At 35.7% G+C, this 24711-nt stretch overlaps 1 protein-coding gene across 1 annotated transcript; it reads right to left on the bottom strand.

The window, feature by feature from the left end:
- Nucleotides 1–2931: 2931 nt before the first annotated feature.
- LOC114413329 (CSC1-like protein At1g69450) lies at nucleotides 2932–24543 on the bottom strand. Its single transcript, XM_028378055.1, has 7 exons — nucleotides 24322–24543; nucleotides 23205–23558; nucleotides 21827–22122; nucleotides 20746–21022; nucleotides 8175–8447; nucleotides 3410–3643; nucleotides 2932–3260 (listed from the first exon to the last, which is right to left on the bottom strand). The coding sequence occupies exons 1-7, from the start codon at nucleotides 24541–24543 to the stop codon at nucleotides 3102–3104; spliced, it is 1815 nt and encodes a 604-aa protein (XP_028233856.1). The 3' UTR covers nucleotides 2932–3101.
- Between the last annotated feature and the right edge of the window lie 168 nt (nucleotides 24544–24711).

Below are 24711 nucleotides of genomic sequence, written 5' to 3'. Positions count from 1 at the left end.
TATAAACTCATACTAAATATTACAACTAAAACAATAATCGAGAATGTCATTCTGTTAGCCTATTCTAATTCCAAATTATAACATTAATTCCAAACTATATATAAAAAAAATCCTAAAAAGCACAGAAAGGAGAAAAATACAAAATCAATATCTCACTCCCTCTTACGATAAATTTTCCTTACTTAATTTCATCAATTCACGCTAATTAGAAAATGCCCAATTTATAGGTTTCACACTCAACACAAGAACATATCAATTTTACAATAATTTTGGATCGGGACATCAATTGATCCGTCAAACACAGTCAATTCGTGAATAAAAGAATAAGAACAAAATTGAAATTCATAAAATAATCCAAATAACAAAAAATTTAACCTTTAGGGATCCCTACACATGTTCATTCTAATCCCAAGCATGAGTAACTCATTCCTTACCTCTAAGCGGACTCACATGTGTAGTCCGGTAGCGATAGCAGCGTCTCTAGTGGTTTTCTAAGATTCTTCAAGCTTTTCCTCTGGTTGTTCTGCTAGGGTTTCCATGCGTTAGAGAGAAGAAGAAGGGATTGAAGCTTCAATTTTACTATCTTTGTGGGAGGGTCATTTCTCTCTCTACAAACAAAATTTTGCAAATTCAAGCGATGAGAATGTAGGAAAATGAGTTTCGAAGTTGGTGTCCAAATATTAGGGCAATCCAATGGTTAACGAGTCTGAAATAATAGTTTTATTGAAACAAGTTTGGGTGTATGCGAAAATAGAAAGGGTTTTGGGAGAGGAGAAAAGAAAATGAATTTGGAGGAAGAGAGCGTAAAAACGTGTGATAAATGTAAAAACTGACCTAATATGTCTCTATTTATAGGTAAGATACTTTGAACTTATTATTTAATCTATTTTTCTTTATTTTATTATTTTATAAAAAAAAACTCTATTTAACTCCTTTTAAATAAATAAATAAATAACCCATTAAAACATCTCTTTATTTTCTGAAACATATATATTTACGTCTCAGTATAGCCCATCGTTTCTTCAAGAGGCCAAAACATCTCTCTATTTCTTGCTCGAGCATGCCTATAATTAAATAACTCTTCACGATTTTGAGGTGCACGTCGACCGCTGCTCCCACTGCTCCACTTCTGCAAATGATATCGTTTACCTCTATATGGGGCAAGAAAGTCTTCCCCATTAGTGTGTCCACCACCGACGAGATAATATGAACTTAAAAATATTTACAATAATTTATTGCTCGTAATCACATTAACATAAATTAAAATTAAAATGATTATACCAATTGGTACCAATCTGTTTTGTCTGATTATCGCATTGCATAATATTCTAGAGTCTAAAGCTGATCCTTCCCACCCTGCTAGTACGTATATAAATCTCATATCCCTGATACAAGAACCTAAGACATTTTTTGCAAGTCCGCCTTTCCTTGTACGGTATCTAAGCCTATCATTAGCACTTGGCGTGACTGCTATGTAAGATCCATCTAAAGCCCCTAAGCATCCCTAAAAGTTCAATACAAGGTTAAAACATAATTACACAATTCAACTACAAGAGTTTATCGAGTTAACTATATGCATGTTTTTTTTTATTGAAATATGTATTACCTTAAACCACTTCCATCTTTCATCAGTGCAATCTTGAGGTACCGATTCTGGTTTGACTAGTAAATCACTGTTTAACCTTAAAATTGCAGCCAAACTCTGACAGTACCTACTAATTGTTTGTCCTGATCTAGAGAATCTAATTTGAATACTTCTATTCTTTGTGATGTGCGAGTATATTTAAAAAAAAAATTGCAACTTGCTCATCAACAGTCACTTGTCCAAGTTTCACTAATCCTCCTTATACCATTAAAACCTCACAAAGATGTGCAAATACACATTCCCAGTTCCAATATGCGATGAGAATCACTTGCACTAGTGATAGAGCCCAAAACATCCCTCCGTGACTCATACCTAGCCAAAGCTGTTTCATTCAAAGCTCTTCTCTCATAATCATTCCTCGAGATGAAATTTAAGAAGAAAAAAAACCAGCAGCATACATGGCCATAATGTGGACATACATCCTCCACACAAGAAGATAATAAAAAAATTGTTTATCATCCATTGCAACTATATAAGAAAAAAATATAAGATAAGTAAAAATACAAAAAATAAAGTTATTGAATAAAAAATACATATATAGCCTAAATGACAGTCCAAACAAAACTAAATATATTCAACTAGTAGCCAATCAAATTTGCTTTGACTTTTCGAGTCATCTATTAATTATGCTACTAAATTCATAGATGATAGCGTGTTTACAAGCAATAGAACTCTCTCAGAAAATTTTGTCAATATTACTATCTAGGTTTCAAATTTTGTTTGTAAGAAGAACTCTTGATAAGAACATGATAGAGTGAATGATTTTTTTTTTTCAAGATAGAATCATAGAAGAGGTATATTCAATCTGGGTGATGTGTAAGGTTTTCCAATCATGTATATATAGCAATTTATATGAGTGAAAAAGTTATATTTTTCTTGAAAAGGAATATATGGTGAAATTGCCAAAGTCTAACTTCATTTTTCTCTTAACAAGCAAAGGCAAAAAGTATACAAAGCAAATAAAAAGTTAAGAAGCAATAACATTGTGCTAGCAGATTAATCACGTTGTCGCAGGAAAATAAAAATTTATCACTTACTTGGATCTCATTGATGACAACGGCAAATACAACATTTGGAGAGAGAAGTTTAAAGAAGGAGGTGCATATGAAAAAAAAAAAGATGTGGGATAATTGAAAGTAAAAAAATAAGAATAATATTATATTTATACTTTTGTTACACAGTAGACAAAAAAGTTGTATGAAATTTAGTGAGTTATAAGTTTTTGGAAGTCCATCATTCTTTATTTTATACTGTCCATCAATCGTTTTTAAATCAAACATCACTAATTAAGAAAAACCTTTATCTAAATGTGGCAATTAAGCAATAAGCATCCTCTTTGGCTGTGACATATTATCTTGAGAACAAATATACACAAATAAGGAGGAAAGTTGTTTAAGAACCAAGGCAAAAGAACCAACACAATTGGTCTAGTATTGAATATTATTGTGCCTTAGCATTAAGCCTGAGATATAAGGGGACTGCGAATACTGTCATTATTGTATGGCGAATGTTGAATTGGAAGCAATGCAGGGTCTTTATAAGCATTTACCAAATTCTCATAAAACTGTGTCATTGTAGCATCATTTTGATCTTGCCTATCCTTCTTTATCAAACTCTGGAAACACAACACAAGTCAAAATCAGACCTGACAGATTGAATGCGACATGCAACAACCCTTTATTCTTTCAGTAATGTTAGGGGTTGGATATTGGAAAAAACATTAGAACATTCATGTTATAGTCATTTTCAGGATTTGAAATGTACCTCTGCAGAATATGCAGCAAATATGGGCAGGAATCGTTTTCGGCAGTACTCGTTAAAGAGAAGCGTGAGGACTGGTAGGGGCATCGTCAAAGTGGATGCTAGAGAAAGCTTTTTCAAAGCAAAGATTCCCACCGCAATGATGTGCATGAGTACCAGAGAAAATATCATTGAATTGTGTATAATAGGCCAAAATTTCCCAGCTGTATCGTACTTTGGTGCATATACATTTATAAACTGCATAATACATTGGCAGAACATCAGTGTAAGTTATATCAAAAATGTTTTTTTAAGTGTCACAATTCAATAACATTGTTAGAACCAAAAGAAAAAAAATCCTTGAATATGTTGGGGGGAAAACCCCTTGCACGCATAACAATGAGAATCAAAGATATGTGACACAAACAACACCAATAATAGAAATATCGAAAGACACATCAAATGTAGTTCAGTATCTCTTGCATACGTTCACAGAACATCTCAACAAAAATCTCATAAAATTACAAGTTTTCAGGACAAACTTGAGAAAACCCTCCTATTTACAAGTTTCTTGGACAAACTTGATAAAAACTCTCATTACAAGTCTTTTGAACAAACTTGAGAAAACTATCTGCATTAAAAGTTTTCTAGAACTTGAGAAAAACCTCTCATTAAGTTTTTTGCATAAATTTGAGAAAACCCTCTTCTCTCACTTGGGTAGTATCTTCTTTCAGGACAAACTTGAGAAAACCCTCCTATTTACAAGTTCCTTGGACAAACTTGATAAAAACTCTCATTACAAGTCTTTTGAACAAACTTGAGAAAACTATCTGCATTAAAAGTTTTCTAGAACTTGAGAAAAACCTCTCATTAAGTTTTTTGCATAAATTTGAGAAAACCCTCTTCTCTCACTTGGGTAGTATCTTCTCTCGTCACAAGGACTCCTCCCCCCCCCCCCGTTTATAACCATTCTTGAATGTGACTTAGTGGACCTTAATTGTTGTACCTCTCCACCCACCCTCTTATTATGATAGTGGAATTCACCAAAAGTCAAGATATATTCCTCTAGCTCTTTCATTTCACCTCCTAAATTTCCACTCACTTTAATTAATATGAAAATTTGGATTGATTTTCCCAACGGTATAAAACTGGCGATATGGTACTTCATTACAATTGAAACTTCTAGCAAGTAATCAAGTCAAGGTTATATTACTACTTATGCTCCACATAAGTCAACCACAACCACAGGCAGCTCCTGAAACCAAATTCCAAACCATCTTGAACATCTCTCATTTATTTTCAGTTGAGTCCATTCTGTTTCCACGTGAAATTTATGTTTTGTATCTCATGTCATCCCACAACTATATCAAGTATGCATCTTTAGTAATAATTTTAAACTTGATAATCAATACCACACCATATATACAATGATTGGCAAAGCATGAGACTTACCAGTAAAAGTTACCTTTATGTGAGTGCCAAATACTCTAGTTTCAAGGTTATCCTTTTTATTACATAACAACTAAATATAACCCTGATTTCATGATAAATGCCTTTAATTCCATCCAGAGTGAATCACTGACTCATTTTTCGCTGGCTAAATTAAAAAGGATTATTATTTATAAATAAATAGAGTTTTATAAAATGATAAGATTTTTATAATTAAATAAATAAGGAGAAATAACTTTATTAATCAAAATAATGATTTTAGAGAAAATAAAGAGGGTATTTTATTTATTTATTTGATATGCAATAAAATATAGTTTATTTTTATAAAATAATAAAAATAAATAAATAGAGTAAATAATAAGTTGTAAATACCCTAGGTATAAGTAGAGACGTGTTAGGTCAGTTTTCACACGGACGATGCCTTCCCTTCCCTCATTTTCGTTTTTTCCCCTTCTTCTTTCAAAATCTTTTCTTTTTCCCGCAGACCACTGAATCTGTCTTAGAAAAACGACAATTTCAACTCATTCACCGTTGGATCGTCATGAAATTTAAGCACCAGGTTCGTAACCCAATTCCGAGCATTCTCACCGTTGGGAATTTTGAAATCATGTTGGAGTTGAGAGAAATACACTTCGCATCGTAGCTTTTTCTTTTCCCACAAAAACCCACAAATCATCTCAGTAAAACTACGATCCCGAACTCATTAACCGTTGGTTGTCGTGAAATTTTGATATGTAGTTCATGATTCAATTTCGCACACCTTCACCGTTGGGATTTGTGAGATAATATTCACGAAGAGAGAAAATGAAATCTCACGAATACAGTACAAATGGAGGCTTCAATCTCTTCTCCTTCTCTTTGACGTTTGGAAACTCTATCAGAGCAATCAAAGGAAAAGTTTGAGAAATCACAGGAAATTGCTAGAGATGCCGCTATCACCGTTGGAATACACACGTGAGCCTGCTTAGAGGTAAGAGATGAGTTTATCGCAATTGTAGTTAGAATGAACATGTGTAGGGATCCTTGAGGATTAAATTGAGGTTTATTTTGGGATGTTTATTGAATTACAATTTTTCCTTTATGATCATAAATACAATATTGTTGTGTTCTACATACCAATTGATGTTCTGATGAGAATTGCTTGATAAACTTGAGTGTTCTTGATGTTTTTGTGTTTTGACCCATGATTTTGATTAATTGATTTTGATATAATTGTGAGAAACTATTTGGGGGGTTTTACTCCCCATATTGTGATAAATCTTTTGTATAAATTGTTATGTTGAGATTATGAAATGATGATTCAAATTGTGAGTATGTGATAAATTGAACATGTGATGATTGATGAAATACATGTGTATTGAGATGAGATGTGTGTATTGAGTTGTGAGCTATGAATTGTGCAATCACACAATTGTAAGACCCTTTAAGGGCGACAAGTTAAAATGATTTTGAAAACAATTGAGTAATCGTGTATATTGCATAGTTCATAGGTAAAATATATATGAATCATGGGGTGTGATAACATGTTAAATTGAGATTATACCATTGTGATTGAGATCGAGTGTATTTGATAAATTCAGTATGCATGTGATTGAGATATATATGTGCATTGAGATGTTGTGTGCATTGAGTTGTGAACTATGAATTGTACAATCGCACGACTATAAGACTCTTTAAGGGCGATGAGTTAATGTTAAGTCCCTTTAAGGGCGACGGGTTAATGCTAAGACCCTTTAAGGGTGTCAAGATAAACTATTTTGAGAACAATTGAAGAGTCGTGTGTTTTGTACAATTCATAGATAGAGTTTGTGTGCTAAAATATTTTTTGGGTTGGACCTGAATCAGGAGAGAGAGGCCATGACAGACTCTTCAGAGTGTAGGCTTTGGGGGTCACCCGGTTTGAGTGTTCCTTTAAGCCTATGTTGATCCCATATGGTTGGAGTATTCTTGTAAAACACCGTGACCCTGACTGGTCTCCCTATGATCTTACCTAGTGAGAGTGACTTGACTTGCTAGTGTGTGATTTTCTTGTCATGTACTCCTAGGCGCCCGACGAGATTTTTCACTGACATGTTACCACATTGTATATAGGATTGAGTCTTAGTGTATATGTTGCATAACGTTTATGTATTGATTGATATGAATTAATTTAGTGTTATTGTGTTTTGATCATTGAGAACGTGAATATTGTGAAAACGAATGAGACGTGTGGTGTTGTGATGTGATGTTGTACGGCAAAGTGGTAAAATAATGTGAACTATGCTTAAATAAGTTGTATTTTGTTAATATGATATTCATACCTATATGTTGTCTTGTTCTCTCTAGTAGTTAGGAATGTGATAACTCACTTCTTGTGTGATATTTGTGTTTGGATCCTGTGATGATCTCGAATCTTGTGTTTGTGAGAGCAAATGAATAGGTGAATGACTATGAAGAACTTCATGCTAGAGGACATGACAACACAATGCTCTGATAGGATGTGACATTAGGGTATAGGTTTCTATATTAATTGCATTAAGTCTTGGTGGACCTTGCTTTGAGTCGAGATAATTTATTATTTATTTGGACAAATTTTATTATGATGTTAGAAAAGTGAATGTGAGTCTTTTATTCTTTGAAAGACTTGTATTTAAATGTGTTTTAAAATTTTTTAAGGATAGAGGGCGTCACACAATACATTAAAATGGAACATGTTTAGGCTTCCCCTCTTCAATTAATGTTTTTATTTCCGAACTTTGTTACATTTTAGAATTTGGCTTTGCCTATCCTATTTAGATCGGAGTCATGATATAATTTCAGTAAATAGTGTCCTGCTATCTTTGGAAAGCATGGATAAAGCACTTGCAGATGCTCTGGACTAAAAATATTCCTCAGCTACATTGACCTTCCCAAGTTCAAAAGTCCTGGTGATCAAATTTTCAATTATGGAAAAAGTTAACCAACATCAGGATTTACTCTTAGGTGTAGACAGATATCAATAAAAATCTCCAAGACATCTCCTCACTTAAGAGCCTTTTGGACTTGAAGAATGATTAATGTTCCCATTTTACTTGGTGCTTAAATTTATTTACTTTATAAAGAATGGGTGCAAAAAGGATAGAACTTATTTTTGAAGTTTTGATACCACAATAAGACATAATTCAATCCAAAGCTTAAGCTAATAGGTGGAAACTTAGATATGGTTCTTGAACATGTACTGTATTTTAAATATTTTGTCTGGATTTCCAATAATGAAATTCTCCCTTGTTTTTATTTAGAAGCTCATCCGAGGCATAAAATAAGCTTAGCAAATATAAGAGTCTTCTAGCAGATATCAAATAACATCCAAAAAAATGCTGACCTGGTTTCGAAAAATGATGTAAGCAAGACAAAAGTAGGCCAATAGGAACGGCAAAATTAATGGAGCTAGGAAGAAATATGTAATACCAAGAAGTCCAAAGAAAAGGACCCTTGGAATATCCTTGTGGTATGGAGTAGATGGAACTTCAAATTCATCGTCTTGACTAGTGAAAGGCCTCGTTATCCAACTGAAAATAAAAGGAATTACACGGAAGAGTTCTGATGAAACACTTGTCCATCCTTGCGTGACAACATAGGTAATAAAAAATGATGCCTACAATCAAACCAAAATTAATGACATCAGAAAGATAGAAATTAAAAATTTTATATCTACAAATTGTTATGTAGATTTTAGACGTGAATTGTGATCATATGACATGATCAAAGTGATAGATAGAATAAACAATTTTTTTCTTATTCTGTTTTGGGAGGACATTTGTTAATGTATTTTTCTTTGGTAGATGCTCATTTATTTGTATTCTATTGAGGGTCATTCTTTAAAATGGGACTTTCTTTTCATAGTAATTTGAATGATAAAAAAACTAGTTAATTACAAGCTGTGTTGGTCTTACTTGATTCCACTTGACTGACTCTTCAGGAGAGTTTTCTTGCAAATGTTTCTTTCAGTTTGCAATCAAAATCCAAACCATCCTGGCAAACTCATTTAGAACTCCAAAAATCGTAAACTATCTGACTTGTTGCAGATTCATATATGTCTCAGCTGTCTTATCTCCGATACGCATATTATTGTGCTAAGTCTAGATCTAGCTCAAACACAATATACCGCTTATTTTCGTATTGTGTTGTGGCTACTAGGTTGAGAGCAGTTTTGATGGTTCAGTTAAAGGAGTAAATTTTATGGGCAGTTTTGCAATCTTTTTAAGTGTGTGGTGAGAGTAAAATGTCCATGTATTTGTTCTTGGATGTAACTACCTAGCTTCTCTTTGGCCTTCTGCTATGGTGGCTTCAATTAAAGTACTAAGATATGCAGAAACTGAGCAATGTTACTATATTATATTATTAGATTTTTCTCCTGTTTTCCTTTGTGTGCGCACATGTGCATGTGTGTAGCCTTCTTGTTTTGGAGGATCTCTTTATGAAGGTTTGGTGAAAAGATAAAAACTTGTATTCGTCATGATTTTGATGTAATATATAGCCTCACAGATGAAACAAATTACATACAGATAGCCAAATATTTGACTTGGTCAGCAACTCAGCATTGTACATTACTCTTGTGCTCCACCTAGTTGCACTTCCCATCTTTTCTCTAAAATAAATTTTCTCTTCTATAAAAAAATCTATGGATATTGTTAGAAAATTAGAATTCATTTAGTTTTAGGAGTCTTATCATGTTATTTACTATGTAAGTCTTAGTGTTTTGTTGCACATCATATTTTTTTTAATAATACCTGGAACAGACAATAGGTAGAAATTAAAAATTATGAAAGTTATCAGTTTATCAATTATAATTTCATTAATTTGTGATTTGAAGATTCAGGACTGCGGTAATCTACAAACTTGGTGTTGTGATACATTTCATACTTAACACATTTTATTTTGTAATTAGTACAAATTTAATTTGTATAGATTTTGTTCCATTATATTTCTTTTCTTAATTAGGTCATTGGCAGCTTATAAATAAGTTTCGTATTCACTCTTTGTAAATATAGAATAATAATAATATTCAGATTATTATCTTTATCTTTCAAGTTGTATTGAGTTGGATCAATATCAGGATTTGAAAATGATGTCCACAGCTGATTCTGTCACATTGACACAGTTCATTGAAAGGATGAGAATTTTTAAATTTCTTTTTGGACTGAACTCTGAGTTTGATCTGATTCAGGTTCAGATTTTGGGCAAAGAAAAACTTCCTTCTCTCTTAGAGGTGTTCTACATTGTACGAGGAGAAGAAACTCGGAGGTTAGTAATATTGGAAGGGGGCAGTTCTGTTGTTGGTTTAGCCTTAGCTACTAGCAAGGGTCCCACAAAAGGCTCATCCTCTTCATTTGGGAAGCCTCTCACAAAGGCTAACCGTGATGATTGATGGTGTAGCTATTGTAGGAAGCCAGGTCATACTAAGGAGACATGATTTAGACTTCATGGAAAGGAGAAGGTACTTGAGCGCATTGGAGGATTCAAAGGTGCCACACAAAGGAATGCTAATCAAGCAATGTCTGCTTCCGAAGGTATAGAAAACACACCTATCCCACAGGTTGAAAAGGAGATCCCAATTCTCAACAAAGCAGAATTGGAACGTTTACGAGCCCTTATGGACTCTCTTAGTAAGACATATAGCTCTTGTTCCCTAATCATGACTGGTAAGAGTTCTAGCATCCTATCCTTTAATGCTTCTGGTACTGAAAATATCTGGATCATAGACTTTGGTGCTACTAATGTAACATTCTAGTTTTTGTAAAATAAATTAAAAAAGATTTTATTTAAAAATAAATAGAGTTTTAGAAAAATAATGAGATTTTTATAATTAAATAAATAAGGAGAAATAGTTTTATTAAATAATAGTTTTAAGGTAAATAAAATAAATATATGTTCTTAGAAAATATAAATGATATTTTATTCATTCATTTGATAGAAAGTAAAATAGAATTCATTTTTATACAATAAGAAAAATAGAGTAAATAATAAGCTGAGAATACCCTAGCTATAAATAGAGACATATTATATCAGTTTTACATTTATGATACGTCTCTCTACACTCTATTATTCTCAAATTCGTTTTCCGTTCTTTCTTTCCCAAAACCCTTTCTTTTTCCCGCAAACACTCAAACTTGTCCCAGTAAAATTATGATCTCAAACTCATTAACCGTTGGATTATTGTGAAATTGGAATCCAAGGTTCGGAACTCATTTTCCCACAACCCTACCGTTGGGATTTGGGAAATAATATTTGTGGTGATAGAAATATCCCTCTCACGGAAATAGTGAAATGAAGGCTCTAATCCCTTCTCCTTCTATCTAACGCTTGGAAATTCTAGCAGATCAACCAGAGGAGAAACTTGAGGAATCTTAGGGAACCACTAGAGATGTCATTATCATTGTCGAAATACATACGTTAGCCTGCTTAGAGGTAAGAGATAAGTTTATCGCAATTGAGGTTAAAATGAACATGTGTAAAGATCCTTAGAGGATCAAATTAGGATTTATTTTGAGATGTCACTATATTGTGATTCTTCTTTTATGATTATAATTACGAGATTGTTGTGTTTCATGGGCCAATTGATGCCTGATGTGAATTGCTTGATAAAAATGAGTGCTCTTTGTGTTTTCATGTTTTTTACTTATGATTTTGATTCTTTTGATTTTGATATGATTATGTGGAATTGTTTGAGGGGTTTAATCATATGAACATAACACACTAATATTATTATTGTGTGACATGTATATAATGCATGAGGCGTGATAACGTGTTGTCTTGGGATTATGGAAGTGTGATGAACTATGTGTAAGTGACAAGTTGAGTATGTGTTAAATTGTGAGATCACATGAGATGTTGTGTGCATTGAGTTGTGATCTATGAATCATATAATCACATGATTGTAAAACCCTTTAAGGGAAACGAGTTAATGCGCGACGAGTACTGTGAAGGGATCCACTATGGGAATCCGAAGAGTTTAATAACTTTGAGGCGCGGCGAGTTAAAATTATTTTGAGAATAATTAAGGAGTCGTGTATTTTGTATTGTTCATAGATAGAGTTTTCATGCTAAAATTTTTTCTGGGTTGGACCTGAATCAGGTGGGAGAGACCCTGACGGGCTCTTCTGAGTATAGGCCTTGGGGGTAAATACACTCAGTTTGAATGTTCCTTGAAGCTTGTGTTGATCCCATATGGTTGGAGTGTTCTCGCAAAACAGAGTGACCCTTACTAGTCTCCCTATGATTATACCTAATGAGAGTGACTTAACTTACCAATGTGTGGTCTGTCTTATCATGTACTCCTAGGCGCCCGGCGAGGTTTTTCACTGACATGGTACCACATTGCATATAGGATTGAGTCTTAGTATATTGTTGCATAACGCTTGTGTATTGATCGATATTGATTGGTTGAGTGATATTGTGTTTTGATCCTTGAGTATGTGAATGATGTGAAAATGTGTGAGACATGTAGTGTTGAGATGTGATGTTACGCGATAAGTGATGGAATGAGATGAACCGCGTTAAAGTAAGTTGTATTTCATTTATATGATATGTATATCTGCATGTTGTCCCGTTTCTCTCTATTAGTTAGGAATGTGATAACTCACTCCCCACCCCATGTGTTGTTTGTGTTTGGATCCTGTGATAATCTTGAACTTTGTATTCGTGGGAGCAAATGACTAGGTAGATTGTTTTAAGGAATCTTGTGCTGGAGGACATCAGGACACTATACTCTAATAGGGTGTGACATTGGGACATAAGTTTCTATTTTAATTGCATGATGCTCCGAACATGTTATTTTACTTTATTTTATTCTGCTGCTTAACTTGAGTTTTTTTCTAAACTTGAACGACCTTATTTTGAGCCGAAAATGTTTCTGTTAAGTTTTATTTGGTAACAGTGAAATGAATGTGAACTTTTTACCCATATGAACTCTTTTATGCTTAGAAAATAAAATCTCATTTTACGTAATTTTATATTTTCATGTATTTTATTATATAAATATGTATATCGGGGTAGAGAGTGTCACAACTGATCATATGACACCTCACTCTTCTTATTTTTCATCCTACACCATTTTAACTGGTAACCAACACATCACGGTTGCTAATGGTTCACATACCCCTGTTACTGGTTGCGGTAACATTCAACTTCAATCTTCCCTTCATTTGAGCAATGTGCTCCATGTTCCCAAAGTATCTAATAATCTCTTGTCTATTCATAAAATCACCAAGGACTTAAACTGTGATGTGACATTTTTTCACTACCATTGTGTTTTTCAGGATCTTGTCACGGGGAGGACGATTGGAATTGCTAAAGAGCAAGGCGGGTTATACTACTTACAACATGATGACAATAAAGAGTGTATCAAATAAAAGGCTCTCACTTCCAATCATCATACAATTTCAGAACCTTGGTCATCCTCCCACATATGGTTTCAGCACAGGCGTCTGGGTCATCCTCTGTTTAGTGTCCTTAAGTCTATATTTCCTTTTTTTGTTTACAAAAATGTTAGTCGAGTCTTTTCATTGTGATGTTTGTGAGTTTGCTAAATACTGTAACATCCTGGAAATTTCTACCTGGAATTTTTGGAAACGATGTATTTTGAATGATTATATATATATATATAAGTATTATTCAGTGTATATGCATATATGTTCTTGGTAGAAGTAGGAATAGCGGGGGCAAGACACGCGGGTTAGACTAATTAAGGAAGAGAAATCCATAACTGGGAGGTTATGGGTTAATTCTTAATTAATTAGTTTAAAAATCATCGTTTTGCGTGTAACTTAAAATTTAACGAAACCAATCTCTGAACCACGCTCGGGGTTTTATTCTGAGCGTTTTGATATATATATTGCTTGCTTTCGAAAACTGGCCCCGACGGACGCAGAGAAACGCGAGGAATTGGAACCAGAGAAATGGCACGCAAACCGAGGCAGGATTTTAGCGTTTCAAAGGTCAGATTTTCCCCACTTTTGTGGCTGAGTATGGGTCACAGTCAAAAGGGAAAGTGGGCCCTTTTTGCTCCACTCAAATGGAGACATGTGGCGTTGCTTAAATAAAATAATAGAAAAAGAGAAAACCTTTTTTTTTTAAAACCTAAAAAGCTTTTCTCTCTCTTCACTCAGCCCCCACACTTTTTCAGACAGCTCTCTCTCTCCCTCACGTTGCCATTTTCTTCTCCCTCATTCTCCATTGAAGCTCCAAACAAAGCTTCAACCTTTGGCCATCATTTCTGCCCCAAATCGCGAAAGGAGGGCATTTTCGGGGTCGTGAAGTGCAAGGCTACGAGTGGGACTTCGAAATTTCAGGTTTGGGTGGACTTCTTTCTCCTTTGATTTTCGTGGGTATGGGGTTTGGGGAGATATGATGGGTAGTCTTGCTAGGTTTCTGCTGTGTGATGATTATTTGTGAAGACATTTGCTGAAAACTTGTTGAAATTGCCATGTTTGAATGAGTTAAACATACCCATTCTGTTTTAGGGTTTTTGTGATGAGGTTTGTGATGTTTATATGCTGAAATTGCTGATGGAAAATTGTTAGAGATGAAGGGTAGAACTAACCTAGGGTTAGAAAGTGAGAATGTGATGTTATGAGTGGAAAAAGAGTGAGGCTTTGAGAGTTGGAAGGCTAAGTCTGAATTCTGTGGTAAATGGAGGTTAAAGTGAGTTAATACTAGCTTGAAATGTCATTTAGGACTTGGGAGAAAGCTTGGACTGTGCTAGAGAGAAAAACAAATGACCAAAGTGAACAAAGAGCCATTTCTAGGGCAAATTTGGGTGTTGAAGAGTCAAATTTTGATTCGGTGAGATTTTAGGTGTAAATCCAGTTTGAACAAGTCTAAATAGATGTTATGGACTGGTGTGAGGTGAGAGTTTGCTTCAAATTTACCTCATTCTAAATTTCACTTTTCAAACCTAGATAACCCATTGAATGGAGGGGTGTTGGACACCTCGATTCTGTGTTGCTGTGCTTTAAAAGCTTGACTTTGGTTTAGACATGATTGATACATGATTTGGGACTTGTAGGACTTGATTTGGGCAAGATTGGATGAGGGAAAGTGTGATTTTCGAAATCTGCACTTATGCAGAATTTTGCTGTCAAATAGGTGCAACAGGATTTTGGCTTGTGCAGAAAAATGCTTGTGTGTGGTTGGCTGTGGAAAGAGTAGTGCAGAATGAGTTCTGGATGTTTTCTAGTAGATCCCAACGGTCACAATGTAGGCTTATGCACTGTAGACTTCCAGTAAAATTTTGGAGTCGATCCAACGGTTAGTGAATTGGATCGAAGGAATTATTACTGGGGTCTTTAAGTGAGAAAAGCTGTGATTTTGGTTGGTGTGTTGAGCAGAGTTTTCTGCCTTTGCTCTGTTTTGCTTGGCTGTGATAGCTTGTGCTGTTTGAATGTTGTGTTGCTTGGATGTTGTGGAAGCTTGGGAGGATTGATGGGGACCCAGTGTTGAGAGAAACGAGGGTATGGGCTACGTGGGAGTACGTGAGCTCAGTTGGAGGTGGGCAACAGGGGATGGTGGGTTTATGCGCGCATTGTGGATGTGGAAAACTTGTTGTGCACCATCGCCCGACCGCCACCTAGTACCACATGTGATGGGTACCCCATAATCCTACAAGCTTGAGATGAGGAAGTGTTGAAGGGTGAAACTTCCTGCTTTTATTGTTGACCACAGAGTGGTACCTGGAGATATGTCGCGGGGGTCAGGAGACCTTGGGGATGTCAGGTGGGGTGCTATTGCCCAAAACCAAGCTTGACCAATCCCGACCCAACCCGGGCATAGTCGGTCAGTGAGAACCTGTGATGTACCTAAACAGGCGAGCTCCTGGCAGTCAACAGATAAAAGGAACAAAGACCACAAAGCAAGGAGGCTTGTGGTGGCTGGCCAGCTGTGAAACTTGATTGATATGTGAGATATGGTCTCTGGTAATCGATTACCAAGGGTGGGTAATCGATTACAAGGCTTAAAAATGAAGACAGGAGGCTAAGATGGTCTCTGGTAATCGATTACCACGGGGTGTAATCGATTACCAGGCTTGAAAACGAGGTCAGGAAGCCATGAGGGCTTCTGGTAATCGATTACCAAGGGAGTGTAATCGATTACCAGGCTTGGAAAGGGGACTGGAGCATTGTGGAGGCCTCTGGTAATCGATTACCAGCCTGTGTAATCGATTACACAAAGGGATGGGTCACTGGTAATCGATTACCAGGTATGTGTAATCGATTACACAGTGCATTTTTGCATATTTCATGTCCTGAGGCTGTGTAAGTCAAGTTTAGCCTCTGGTAATCGATTACCAAGGCTGTGTAATCGATTACCAGAGATGAAAAGCCTTAAGATACTCCTTTTAATTGCATGTAGTGGTTATGAAACGTATTGTGCGGCGGCACAGTTAGATTCTTGTGAAAGAGTCTACCCCTTTCTTTTCTTTCTTGTAGATCGTGATGGCTGCGCAGCTAATCCGTGAACGAGTAGAGATGGAGTGCCTAGAGGGAGCTTGGGAGACCCTCGAAGGCAACACGAGGTGCCAATTTCGGGGCACCATTCGATTCACGGCTACTTCTTTGGTGCATCCAGATGAACCTGCACGGACGCTTCAGCGCACGGTGGAGTGGACAGCTCCTTGGATTAGTTTTGTATATTTTTGAGGGTGGGTGTATCTAGGACTGACTGTTAGGTTTACTCTTTTGTTCTTGTATGGGTAGACCTGATGTATAGGAATTTGATGATTGTATACATGTGGCTGAAGCCACCACTATGGACACCTTTGCTCTGGATGACTATATATTTTGTAAAACTCCTATATTTTGGACAGCTTTAAATGATGAATGCATTTATGATCGATCTTGTTATTTGAAAAGAAAGCATTAGCAACTTTATTTGTAAAAGAGTTTATCGACCGTATTTTATTCTTTTATTTTCACGTGACGACTTAAAGTAATGGCTGGTACATTCTTCCTTTTTGAAAAAGCAAAATAGTTTAGAGATTATGAGCGGTAAGAAAGAAATGACTCCGAATAGAGTTGTGAACTGGCCATTCAGGACTCTATAGTGGGGATTTTCCTTCTAAACCTTGTTTTGGTGAAAAGAGAAAGAAATGAAAAAGAAAAAGAAGAAAAAAAAAATTACCATGGTTTTTGTTAATTAAATCATTACTATTAAACCAGTCATTATTTTGGGGACGCCACAAATACCATCGAACAACTTTTCTTCCTAGTACTAATAAAAGTTCTAAACCTTTTGATCTTGTTCATTCGAATGTGTGGGGACCTGCATCTATCAGTAATATTTCTGGTGCAAAGTGATTTGTTTCTTTTATTGATGACTACACTTAGGAGTTTGATTAAAAGATTGAGTTCTAATAATGGGAGAGAGTATGTGAATAAAAACCTTTCCAATTTCCTCAAAGATAATGGTATTGTTCATGAGTTAACTTGTGTGGACACCCCTCAACAAAATTGGGTTACAGAAAGGAAAAATCGACATCTCTTTGAGGTTGCTAGAGTTTTACTCTTCCAAATGTCTATTCCTAAATCTTACTGGGGAAAGTTGTTCTAACCGCTACTTACTTGATAAATAGGTTAACTTCTTGTGTTTTAAATGGTGTTAGTCCTACTCAACTCATGACCACATTTTATCTGTCTGTTCCCATTATGACCAATCTTCAGAGTCATGTCTTTGGATGTTCTGTCTTTGTTCATGTTCATGGTCCCCATTGGGGAAAGTTAGATCCTCGGGCTATCAAATGTGTTTTCATAGGTTATGCCTTGAACAAAAAAGGGTACAAAGCTTATCACCCTCAAAGTCGTTGTGTCTATATTTCCAAAGATGTCACTTTTCATGAAACAAAGTCTTTCTTCACTAGTCCTTCGCTTCAGGGGGAGAATAGTCTAGAAGCTGAGATTCCCGAGTTGTCATGTTTTCCCTTGTTACAGGATTTCACTCCTACAGAGGATGACAAAGACCTTGAACTAGCATCATCACCAGTTCAACATAAGGAGGACAAACGCTTTGGGAACCAGTACCAGAGAAGAAAAAACCTGACCTGGTCCAACAGCAACTTCAATCATCCGAACCGGAGGTAAGAACCCATACTCTTGAGGACACCTTAGATGCCTCTTGTGAATCTAACCTAGATGATTTGCCAATTGCCTTAAGAAAAGGAAAAAGATCTTATGCCAAATATCCTATATCCCAATTTGTGTCTACTAAAAATCTTTCTCTACAGCACCAGAGTTTTATTTCAACTATTGATTCTATCAGAATCCCTACATCAGTACAAGAAGCCTTAAAGGATGAGAATTGGGTTCGAGCCATGAATGAAGAAATGGGTGCATTGGAAAGGAATGAGACTTGGGAGATTGTAGAGGCACCGAAAGACAAAAAGGCAGTGGGTTATAGGTGGATATATATAGTTAAATATCAGGCTGATGGCACATTGGACTGGTATAAGGAGAGGTTGGTTGCAAAGGGATACACCCAAACCTATGGGATCGATTATAAGGAGACATTCGCTCTAGTGGCAAAAATGAATACAGTTAGGATCATCATCTCCATAGTAGCGCACTTTGGTTGAGAGATGCATCAATTTGATGTTAAAAATGCCTTCTTATATGGAAGCTTGGAAGAAGAAGTGTACATGGAGATTCCACTTGGATATGGTGCCACTAATGGAAAAAATAAAGTATGCAGACTAAAGAAGACCCTATATGGTCTCAAGCAATCTCCTCAGGCTTGGTTTAGTAGGTTCACTCAAGCTATGATATCTTTGGGGTACAAGCAAAGCCAAGGTGACCATACTCTTTTTATAAAACACTCCCAAGATGGTAAACTTACTTTGCTCTTGGTCTATGTCGATGATATAATTATTACAGGCGATCATGAGCTTGAAAAACAGACCTTGAGGGATAGATTGGCTGCCCAATTTGAGATGAAGGATCTCAGGAAGCTAATGTACTTCCTTGGGATAGAGGTTGCATATTCTTGGCAGGATATCTTCATTTTTCAGTGAAAATATATACTTGATCTCCTCAAAGAAATTGACAAGTTGCGCTGTAAAACCACAGGAACATCCATAGAGCAAAATCACAAGATTATAAATGATCAAGAAAGCCCTAAGGTAGAGAAGACACAGTACCAGAGACTTGTGGGAAAACTTATCTACTTATCCCACACATAGCCTATGTAGTTAGTGAGGTTAGTCAATTCATGCATGACCCAAGAGAGAGACATTTGCAGGCAGTAAATAGGATCATTCAGTACTTGAAGTCTTCTCCAAGAAAGGGATTGTTTTGTAAAAAACAGAAAAAATTATCCATGACAGTATATACTGATGCTAACTATGCAGGATCAATTGTTGATAGGAGATCCACCACAGGATACTGCATGTTCTTGGGTGGAAATTTAGTAACATGGAGGAGTAAGAAGCAAAATGTGGTTCCAAGATCAAGTGCAGAAGCAGAATTCATAGCTATGGCTCAAGGGGTTTGTGAGTTGTTATGGATGAAGACCATACTTGATGACCTCAAAATAAAATATGAAGCTCATGTGGGACTGGTTTGTGATAATAAGTCCGCCATCAGCATTGCACACAATCCAGATCGACATGATCGAATAAAGCACATAGACATAGATCGACATTTCATTAAGGAGAAATTGGACAGTGGTCTTATAGCCACCGAATACATCCCTTCAAAGCTTTAGTTGACAGATATGTTAACCAAGGGACTTCCCACGGAGTAGCTTCAAGACCTTATTTGCAAGCTGTGAATGATAGATATGCATTCACCAGCTTGAGGGGGAGTGTTGTGATACATTCCATAATTAACACAGATTTTATTATGTACAGATTCTATTCCATTGTATTTCTTTCCTTAATTAGGTTGCTTGCAGCATATAAATAAATCTTGTATTCACTCTTTGTAAATATAGAATAACAATAATATTCAGATTATTGTCTTTAAGTCTTGGTTTAAAAATTTTGCTATTACTTGGAACTAGAGTTCATGCTTCTTACCCTGGTTTCCAAGGGTTTTCCATTTTCCTATTCAATTGAGTTACTAAATATTCAATTTAGTGAAAAATTCATCTTCTCCACTGCCCTTTTTCTACTTCTCAATATTTACTAACCAGATTTCTAATTACTCTAGACCAGGAAGGAAGCAAAGTTTTTTGAGAAACCATTGAGCTGTAACCATCATCATAATCTTCAGAAACTATAAAGTCACTTGCCACCTTCGATGGCTATAAGGCTATAAAAATATTGATGCTTAAACTAATGCTATGAGATTGAATGAGACATTTCAGATTGATTTTTTAAATAATTGTAGTTTACTGATTTTATTTCATTTGTTTTATTCTATTTCATTGATTAGTTTTGTCAGCTCTTTTTAATAAAGAAATTAGGAAATCTCTCGCCTATTATGTATTTCCATAGTTTAGGTGATTCAGTGGCGAAATTATGGAAAATCCATGGCAGGCATGTTGCCATGTTCTCTCCTATATATGCCTCCTTTTTAATCTTTTGAATAACCAATGTCAGAGTTTTCAGCTCTGAAAAATTAAGACTTTCAATACCGCAGGTTATTTTATTATTATCATTTTCTTTTTAGTTAAATAACATGAAAGACTTCTAGAGTTAATTTGTTATGTTCAAAAGATATTCTTTCCACGAGTGTCCTGACCACAAAAGATATGCTGAGATCAGATTATTTTACTAACATAAAACGTGGTTCAAGGCTGTACCATTATTTTGATAGTCCTCACTCCACAAAAATAATTTGAATAGAAATTTCAAGCATGGTCCTTGACAATGGGGAAAATATTTTCTATCTTGCAACAGATTTTTTGTAGCCCTCAAAAATATGTTTTAGGAAAGTTTACAATGGAGAGGAACATTTTCTAACCTGTGCTGGAACTGCAACTGCTAGCTTCCCAGGAATGCTCTTGGGATCAAGGACGGCATTCAGCATAGATAGAATTGAGCCAGAAAGCACAGTTGCAAAAAAAACATGCCATACTGTGAACCACAGCACTTTTCTAGATGCACTCATTTCTATATCACTATGTGAGATGTATCCTTGAATGGAGGAAAGGAACTCCATGGCAGGAGGCACCAATTTCAGAAACAACTGAAGAATAAGACTGGGAAGGTACCCTGTAACTATTTGACTGACAAATTTTCTGAAAGCAGATGCACAAAAGGCTCAGTGATCTTGCATTAAGAAATCAAAAATCAAATTTCAAAGAAAAGTTTGTATGCCAGAAAAATAAAGATGTAGCAGTTACAAGTAGATATTTGACTACACAGGAAAAAAACAGAAATACATGCAGGATATTTTACACGACACAAAATGCTGTGATTGTCATCCTAGCAGCGAGAAATTTCATCAGAATAAATCTGGCAAAGTATTTGTCAACAACATCCACACTGATCTTCATGTAACTATCATCTTTTATCAATTGCAAAACCCATACTTAATGTCTACAACCAAGATGTACTGAAAAACAAGGTTTGTCACTGAAGTTCCGTGTAGAGGCAGTATGCAAGCAATCTGACTGCAATACTCCTAAGCATAGACATCCTTGAAACATTTTTCTTTCAACCAATTAATGGCATCATGGTTTAGAGTTCTAACCACTTAGTTTGAATGTCAAGTTTCTTTATGTTTTAAAATCAATTTACTTTTTCTTGGCTTTACCTTGTCTGAAACCTAACTAATATTCCTAATGAACTGTACATGCAATCGAGGCAAAGTAAAATCTGCTGTCACCAACTTGTGGCCTTGTCAATTATTGAAAGTAAATACTTTGAGAAACACAATCACTTTGACCTAATTCTCATGCAACCCTGAAAGTTCCCTTTTAGCAGAAATTCACAACCAAGGGCTAATAAGACTGAGGAGAGGGTAAATAAGAGAAGAAAGATAGCAAAACATAGAGGGGGTTTATCATGAACAAATAAATAAATAAACCAAGTAAACTTACATAGTTATACTTGTCAAGAAGGGAAACAAAATTTCCAATTGATTAAGGTTGGTAAGCCCCTGTACAATTACTACAGGTATAAGGAACACCACAGTGAAAGTAGTACACACAAGTACAACCACCAACTTAGAAATCCATCTTCGCGTGAATGATTCAGAGAAGAAAGGCCAGTACACATCGCGAGGTTCTGGAGCTAGCTCAGTAATCCAGTGAGTGGGATTGACTGATAGCTGTAAATGAAAAGCAGATGCAGCACCAAAACGAGACTTAAAGAACACAAAAACAGCTCGAGCCTCCTTGAATATTGAACAAGAATAGAGATTAGTAGGATGTACTTTACACAAGAAAAATGAAAATAGTTAAAACGAAACTGAAACTACTTTTAAATTGTTTCTTTTTGGAAAAAGACCAGAAAGATTACCACATACTTCTCCAGCCAATGAAGCCTCTGACTGCTTCAATCTCACATTCTCTTCAATGTCCTCTAATTTCTTTTCATAATATATAACACTGTTTTTTTCGGTCAAAAAGTCCAGAAAATCCACGATTCCTATTCTTCTTCTGAGTGGAATCTGATCGTAATTGGGTAACCCTTTTATATATTTTTTTTTGCTTCATTCTAGATTAAAGAAATGGAAAGATAGGGATGTCAGTTGCATAATCTCAAACATGAAATAGAAACAGAATACTGAAACATTCAATATGGTCAACAACATAGCAGCCACCTATACATATAATTGAAAAGAAATAAATTTGGATTACCATCAAAGATGTTAAAATTAATAAATAATGCTTTAGCTGTGAATAGAATAATAATAAATTACTACAAAGATTTTGAGTATTGTAATTGTCTCAGTTTTCCTACAAACAATACTTTTTCATGGAATATCTCATTTATATTATAGATTATCTTCAAAAGTGAAACTAACCAAAGGAAAGAAAAACCAAAAATAGTAATATTAGGTTAGGCATATGTGTTTCAATCACCCCAATAGTGGAAAGCAAATAGTCAGATCAATTATCTGCTGCTTGTTTGTCAGCCTTAATCACTTAAATCAAAGGATCTATTGATGTCAACACTGCTGCTAGGATTCCTAGTTGATTATTAAAAGGATTTCAGAATTGAAAGGAGAGAAAAATCTCAGAATTCTGAAATGGAGTTTTTGATATTAACTAACTCAACTGAAATCGGTTACATCTCTAGTATTTATATTAGATCTAAACAGTTGTTACAACAAACAGTAGTAACTGTCAACTAACCTAAGATTAGTTGAGGTCAACTAACACAACTAACATAACTAACTGTAGTAACAACAGAGTAGGGAGTAATTCTAGTCATCTACTCTAATACCCCCGGGCAAGATCATGAGGGGTTGACCAAAGTTTTGTCAACAACTCTAAGCTTGTCTTTGAAAATAGTAAAGTTGGAAGGAGACAAAGATTTGGTGAGGATGTCAACATATTGGTCAATAGCAGGAACATGAATTACTTGAAGACTCTTCTCCATAACCTTTTCTCTAACAAAAAACAACTCCAGCTCCATATGTTTGGTTCTGGAGTGCAGAACTGGGTGGTGAGCTAGAGCCACTGTGATCATGTTATCACAGAAGACCACTGGTGCAGTGTGTCTGACTTGTAATTCAAACAACAAGGTCTGAATCCAAGCCACTTCAACAGAAGGAGGAGCCAGGCTTCTATACTCTGCTTTTGTACTGGATCTAGCCACAACTTTCTACTTTTTAGACCACCAGGACACTAGATTAGGTCCCAAAAAGATTGATGCTCCTGAAGTTGATTGCCTGTCATCTAGGTCCAAAGCCCAATCAACATCACAATATGCTTGGACAGAAAATTTTGAAGATTTAGAAAGTTGTTGTTAGGAAGTCCTGGTATCAGAGCCTACAACCCATCTTAGTTTTTGCCTATTCTAGTAGACTCGCCTGTATTGGCAGGCAATGTGGAGGGGGGGTGTTAGGAAGTCTCACATCGTCTGCCTCAGTTCTTGGGGTGCAGCTTATATATTTGTTAGGCAACTTCACTTCGAGTTCATTAGCAGGCATCTGTGGGACTTCCTAACACCCCCCTCCACAGATGCCTACCAATACAAGCGAGCCTACTAGAATAGGCAAGAACTAAGATGGGCTATAGGCTTTGATACCATGTTAGATTTCAACTTAAAACTAATTAACACTAAGTGAAGTTGCCTAAAAAGCTACCTTAGAGTAAAAAAATAGAGGGGGATCACACTTGCTAGGGGTGAAATGAAATAGCAGTAGAGTGTGCTTAAGTTTATCATACTAGGCCATAGGTGCTTGTTTAAGCCCATAGATTGCCTTGTTCAATTTGCAAGCCAGTTGTTTGTTGCATTGTTCAAAACCAGATGGTTGCTGCATGTAAACTTCCTCTTCCAGCAAACCATTTAGGAAGGCATTGTTGACATCTAGTTGTTAGAGAGTCTAGTTATTTGAAATAGCAAGGGTAAGAAGAATCCTTACAGTGGTAGGCTTAATAACTGGGGAAAAAGTTTCATTATAGTCATGCCCAAGTCTTTGGTGAAAACCCTTTGCAACCAGCCGTGCCTTATATTTGTTGACAAATCCATATGGATTTTGTTTTAGTCCAAAGACCCACTTGCAGCCAATGGCCATTTTGTGAGAAGGTAAGTCAACTAGAGTCCAAGTACCATTCTTGATCAATGCATCATATTCAGATTGCATTGCTGCATACCAGGTAAGATTTGATATGGCAGATTTGACAGACCATTTTTTTTATCAGCGAAAATATATGTATATTAATCTGAGTACCAGAGGTACAAATATTACAAATTAAGACATCAAACATATGGTTCCAGTATCATACTTGATGTAGTCTTGATAGGAACCAAT

This window comes from Glycine soja, chromosome 1 (assembly GCF_004193775.1).
Source record: "Glycine soja cultivar W05 chromosome 1, ASM419377v2, whole genome shotgun sequence".
Classification (NCBI taxonomy): Eukaryota; Viridiplantae; Streptophyta; class Magnoliopsida; order Fabales; family Fabaceae; genus Glycine; species Glycine soja.
Note: the sequence above shows the minus strand (reverse complement) of the source record. Positions and strands in the feature narration are given on the sequence as shown.

Bases quoted from the DNA above. Each gene is read 5' to 3' on its own strand.
- LOC114413329 (XM_028378055.1), bottom strand. From the start codon at position 24,543: ATGCAATCTGAATATGATGCATTGATCAAGAATGGTACTTGGACTCTA. The intron at 3,644-8,174 runs GTCAGCATTTTT...TGTATTATGCAG, and splicing joins ACATCATTTTTCGAAACCAG to TTTATAAATGTATATGCACC. The intron at 3,261-3,409 runs GTACATTTCAAA...TTGTGTTTCCAG, and splicing joins TTGCTGCATATTCTGCAGAG to AGTTTGATAAAGAAGGATAG.